This window comes from Pteropus medius, unplaced genomic scaffold (assembly GCF_902729225.1).
Source record: "Pteropus medius unplaced genomic scaffold, Ma_sr-lr_union100, whole genome shotgun sequence".
NCBI classification, from domain to species: Eukaryota; Metazoa; Chordata; class Mammalia; order Chiroptera; family Pteropodidae; genus Pteropus; species Pteropus medius.
This window is the reverse complement of record NW_024344240.1, coordinates 22,205,120-22,210,898: the sequence shown is the minus strand read 5'-3', so window position 1 is coordinate 22,210,898 and position 5,779 is coordinate 22,205,120. Positions and strand designations below refer to the sequence as shown.

At 54.9% G+C, this 5,779-nt stretch overlaps 1 protein-coding gene across 2 annotated transcripts in view; it reads left to right on the top strand.

Annotated features, from left to right (window-relative positions):
* Window positions 1-5,756, top strand: part of TSPAN9 (tetraspanin 9) — a 183,358-nt gene extending 177,602 nt beyond the window's left edge. For both annotated transcript variants that reach the window (XM_039869133.1, XM_039869132.1), the window contains 6 exons: window positions 31-222; window positions 597-671; window positions 1,945-2,046; window positions 2,825-2,956; window positions 3,380-3,463; window positions 5,125-5,756. In XM_039869133.1, the coding sequence (XP_039725067.1) occupies window positions 31-222; window positions 597-671; window positions 1,945-2,046; window positions 2,825-2,956; window positions 3,380-3,463; window positions 5,125-5,196 (657 nt within the window). In that variant the 3' untranslated portion in view covers window positions 5,197-5,756. The remainder of the gene's footprint in view (window positions 1-30; window positions 223-596; window positions 672-1,944; window positions 2,047-2,824; window positions 2,957-3,379; window positions 3,464-5,124) is intronic.
* The last annotated feature ends 23 nt before the right edge of the window (window positions 5,757-5,779 follow it).

Sequence of the window (5,779 nt, the reverse complement as noted above, 5' to 3'; positions counted from 1 at the left end):
CCGGCCTAACAGGCTTTCTTTTCTCTCCAGCTCTGTGGCTGTGGGCTGCTTGGAGTGGGCATTTGGCTCTCGGTGTCCCAAGGCAACTTCGCTACCTTCTCCCCCAGCTTCCCCTCGCTGTCTGCAGCCAATCTAGTCATCGCCATAGGCACCATTGTCATGGTGACGGGCTTCCTCGGCTGCCTGGGGGCCATCAAGGAAAACAAGTGCCTCCTCCTCAGTGTAAGTTGGACCCCCATATCCCCAACCCTCTGAACTCTGGGTCACCCTGCATTTTGGGCCACAGAGACAGGCAAGGCCTGGGCACATTAGCTGACTGAGCCCAGGGAAATTGCTTCTAGAATGTTTTTTGCCCAACCACACCCCTCTTCCTCCCTATTGGCCATCCCTTCCCTAGTTATCCTTCTCACTCCTCGATTGGCCATCTACTTTATCCCCCTCCTCTACCTGTCTGGGTTTCCTCAGCAGTAGGTGGCCTCTCCCATACCTGGGAAGCCCTGTCTAGGTGCTATCTGTCCCCTGCCTCCCTGCCTTCCTTGTTTGTACCCCATCCCTGGCCATGACCATCACCATCTGCCCACGCCTTTTCTTTCTAGTTTTTCATCGTCCTGTTGATCATCCTCTTAGCAGAGCTGATCTTACTTATCCTCTTCTTTGTCTACATGGACAAGGTAAGCCTTATAGGAAGGGAGGGGCTTATGGAATTTCATTGCCTTTGGGGCTGGGTCAAGCCGGGCAAGCCAGAGGAAAGGCGCTGACAGGTAGTACCTGTGAGGAAAGGAGAGTGGAACCAGGAGAACTAGGAGAGGCCCAGATGAAAGATTTTGGTGGGGGCAGCGTGGGGAAAGCGAGTTTGGGTTGGTTTATTACCTTGTGTAGGCTTAGGAAGTGGAGTCCTCTAAATTACCCATGGATGCAATGGACTAGTGAGCTCCCCGTCGCTGGGTGCATTCAAGCATACTCGTGTTGACCACTTAGAGAAGGGATTCAGACCTCCATACGTGGTTGGACTGGGTGATCTGAGGATAACACACAGGAAACGTGGAGGAACTTTGCAAGTGATACCACGAGTGGGGCTAACGGCGGGGTGTAGCTACACTTCCATTCCCACGGGGCTCTGGGGATAGAGTGGCTGTTCCTAGGCTGCACTACGGAGTTCAAGAGGGTGGTGGGGTGATCCCTTGCCAGACCGGATAGTTCCCAATCAAGTTGGAGAACTTCTTTTTGACGCTACCAAGAATGAGTGGCCGGGCGCTCAGTCTTAGGGCTTTAGCAGGCTCTCTCGACGCGCTGTGCTGAGTACACAGGTAACTGTGCCGCCATCTGCTCCCGGGATTCTTGAAGTACTTGCCCAGGCCACACTGAAAGGTACAGTCGTTATTAGGATTAGAAACAATAATTCTTTAGCATTTATGAAAGAGAAGAAATAACAATATTGAGAAATCTCTCTGTGTCAGCCCCGTTCTTGCCCCTTTATAAGAATTGTTTCCTTTAATTCTCACTACCGTCCCAGAGGTAGATAGTACTAGTCCAACATATTATGGATAAAGCAGAGGCAAGAGAGGATAAAGTACTTGCCAGAGAGAGGTGGACCTGAGATCGCAATGACTAATCTGCCATCCTCTGGTCTCAGGGTGTATTTTGACAAGGGCATCATAGGAGAAGATGTGCGTGGGGTGGCAGAGTGGCCTGCGTGTGTGGCCGGTCTCTCTGTCTCTGAGTGTTACAGCCCTGCTGAAGAGTTTAGCTCTCCCTGGAGTCGGTGCAGACTGAAGCTGGGAGCATGAACCTACCCCGTCCCTAGCACCCGCCCCCACTGAGCCAGCAGAGCCCAGCCCCAGGGCTCTCCCCCAGTCTGGAAGAGTGGTGGCCAGAAGTCCTAGCTGATCTGAGCAGGTCGCAGCCTGGTTCCAACCATCTTGTCTGTCTGCCGCAACCTGGCAGGTGAACGAGAATGCCAAGAAGGACCTGAAAGAAGGCCTGCTGCTGTACAACACAGAGAACAACTTGGGGCTTAAGAACGCCTGGAACATCATCCAGGCCGAGGTGAGCGGGTGGGGGAGCTCTGCCACCTGGACACAGTGGGGGCTGGGCCAGGCTGGGAGGAGAGGTGGCGGCCTGGGCCTCAGACTCCACCCAGGTGACTGAATTGGGCTCCTGTGCTGTCTGGATTTTAACTGAGAGCTGCTGGGTCAGATGCCATACGTTGGGTTACAGCTGGAGAGGGACAGGAGGTGAGTGAAGGAGGATAAACAGGACCTGGAAGCAGGAGTAAACAGGCCTGGGGGAGCCATGTGAGTGGCTAAGTGGCACAGGGAACTGGGAAGGAGGGATAATCGAAAAGGACAGACTGTCCAAGTCCTTTTCTGAAGATTTGGAATGAGTGACAGAATTTGTTTTAGTAACAGACGTGCCTCCCTGGTGGTGGCTCAGGCAAGGAGGCTTTGATTCCAAAAGCAAACAAATCAGTGCAGCTGCAGGTCTCATGCTGAGGCCTGGGGAGGGGCCGGCAGCCAGCTTGAGACAATCCATCGAGCACGGAGCCAGGAAATGGAGGGCTGAGCACCCCTGCCCGGAGTGCAGTGCCCAGCTCCGAGGTGCAGACAGCGTACCCGTCTCCCTGCTCTGGCCTCCAGGAAGGTTATCACTTACTTCTCCTGTGGGCCCAAGCTGAGGCCAAAGGAAGGGGCAGGAAGAAAGCCTTTGTCTCCTCTGCTCAGCTCCAGGGTGGCTGCTTCTTGGGCGGGGTCGGTCTGGGCAGGGGAAGGCCCAGAGAAGGTTGGCAGGCAGTGATATGTCTGACCCTGTGCATCCCCACCCACAGATGCACTGCTGTGGCGTCACTGACTACACAGACTGGTACCCGGTGCTGGGCGAGGACACGGTCCCCGACCGCTGCTGCATGGAGAACTCCCAGGGCTGCGGGCGCAACACCACCACCCCACTCTGGAGAACGGTGAGGCCCGAGGCTGCTTCCCCCGGGTTCTCCTGCCAGCAGCCTGTGTGGTGGGTGGTCTGGTGAGGGGACATCTATAAGGGAGGGGTCCTGGGACACCAAGGAGTTGGCTTAATGTGGGAGTGGAGTGGGGCACACAGGACTGAAGCCAAAAAGTAGGTGGAAAATGGGGAGCCTGGACCCCCAGTTGGGAGCGTCAGGGGGTGGGAGGTTGAATGGGGTCTGAGGCTGCATATTAGGGCTTCGTAGGTGGACCCCTGTGCGAGGCAGAACCTGCTCAAAGGCAGGAGGACTAGGCTGAGGATCGGGGAGGGACAGAGGAAGGAGCAGGGACGGGACTGAAGGGGAAAGTGGCTGGGGCTGGGCCGGAGGGGGCAGTCATCATCATGCCAGGCCCTTAACCTCGTGGTCCTCACTCCCTAGGGTTGCTATGAAAAGGTGAAGATGTGGTTTGATGACAACAAGCATGTGCTTGGCACGGTGGGGATGTGCATCCTTATCATGCAGGTAAGAGGGCCATCTGAGCCTTGCTGCACCCCAGCTGGAGAAGAACAGACACCCGGAAGTTAAATCACTGACCCAGGCAGCCTGACGTCCATGCACCTTCCTGCTCTGTTCTGACCTGAGGCCTCTCTTTCGATGCCTGTCCCAACAACCCTGCAGGCACCACAAGGCAGTTTCCTCGCATCCCGTCTGAGCCTTGGGCCTGGTGCTGGCATTGCGTGGAGCCCCTGTATCAGTTTGCCGGTGAACACACCTGTCCTTGCTCCACAGGGATGTTCACACTTATGACTGAACTGAATGAAACCCGAGTCTGCAGTAATGATAGTGAGCCTGGCTGGGCTCATGGGCCAGACTCCACAGGTGTTAGTCCTGGCTTCACCATCTAGATTTGTGTGACCTGGGTACATTGCTTAGCTTCTGTGCCTTAATGCCCACTTCAGTATAATGGGCATGATCATTGTGCCACTTCTTAGCATGTAGTGAGTCTAATACACCTGACATAGTGTATAGAGCAGTACCAGGCACACGGAAGTGCTCGGTAAATGTTAGCTGTAATTAGCCAGCACTTTATGCCGGTTGTTCTTTTGAAGGCCTAGCATAGGTGATGGAGAGGGAAGAGGAGGGGCTTCCTGCCTTCTGTCTCAAAGATGAGGCTGACACAGCTGGCTGGGAGCAAGAGCCCCTCCATGACCTGACCTTTCTGTCAAGCATTTCCTGGGTGCCCTCCTGTGCTCACTTATATATGGCTCCTGTCTCTGGTGAGCAGGAGTCTTCAGTGCCTGATTCCTCACGGAGCACTTGAACTTGACTGGTTGGTCCATGTGAAGATGGTCGACATCCTGCATGAAGTTATCGTTCTTACACTACACTCTTGGGCTTAGGGGCCTGATTATGTCTGATTTATCCGAGTGCCTGCAAACTTAGCAGATGAGGCCACTGTCATTTTCACAGCGCTCAGATGTGAGGTAAGCTCATCGAGAGCAAGATTCTATTTAGTACCAAGAATAGGGCTCCTCTCAGGTCTGCCTGTGCTCGGACCTGGACTAGAACACTGGAGCCAGGCTCACCAGACATGGTCTCCTCCATTTATGCCTAAACCTTAAAGGCGAGAGCTATGAGAGGCACGCAGTGTCCCCTGGTCACCTGCTTGTGGCCTGTGCCCATAGCACACTATCTGTGGTGACTGTGAGGCCACAGGCTGGCTTCCTCCTGTCTCCTGCGCTGCTCTGGGTTACCACCCCCTCTCAGGATTAAGGCGCTGAGGGAACACAAATGAGCGTTAATGTCCTAAAGATTCCATATCGTGTATTCCAGAACTGAACGGAAATGACTCAGAGCATGGTTTTTCGTGTTCTCGCCACCTTCGTCTCCTCCTCCTCACTTCCTTGTTAGCCATCATTTAGGGTCCGGTCCTTCGTGCATTCAGGCCTCACCAAGGCACTCTGGAACAGGCGGGTTAACGCGCCTCGGGGAGGTTCGATGACATTCTGTACGGACCGCTCTGAGGGGCTGAGCTGGTCACTGGGCACCCTCCTCCGTTTACCTCTGTCTTCATCCCACCAGTGTTTTTCAAGTACAGAGTGTTATTCCACTTGTTCTAGGTGACCCACATCGGGACCCAGCCATGGAGCTTCCATCTAAGGCCCTTTCCTCCTATCTTTCAGATTCTAGGCATGGCCTTCTCCATGACCCTCTTCCAGCACGTCCACCGGACTGGTAAAAAGTACGATGCCTGAGCGGCTGGCGGGAGCCCCAGCCCCCACGCGGACACTGTGCCAGGGAAGGAGATCTGAGCTTTGTGTTGCCTGCCCGCACTCCAGACTGCTGACCCCTGCCCCCACCTCCCCCAGCTACCCTCCCCACCCACCCGCCTCAGCCTTCTTGGGGTGGAGGGTCTGGGAGGAGGAGGCATGAGGACCTTGGGATGCTGGGGGTGCCTGGATTCCCGCATCTGTGTATTTGCCAAAGAAGACAGGGCGGGCCAGGGGACATGCTCGAGGAGGCCTGAGCACCGACGCGTGTCTACCCCCCGCTGTTCCTCACACTGACACTGGCCCCGCGTGGGGTGCAGCAGAGTGCTCCCTCCTGGTGGAGAGACTGCCCAGCGGAGGCCACCCTGTGGGCGAGCGGGCGAGACCGCCTCCGGCCAAGTCCCCAGGGAGCATCTTGCCCAGGCTTTTTATACCTTACAGTGTAACTTTTTTATTTTATTTTACTCTGATTACGATTATTCAGGAATATTATCTCAGATAAGTTTAGGGTTAGCTTTCTGATTTATAACTTTTTACTGCGTTGATTTCTGTAACGGTTTGATTTTTT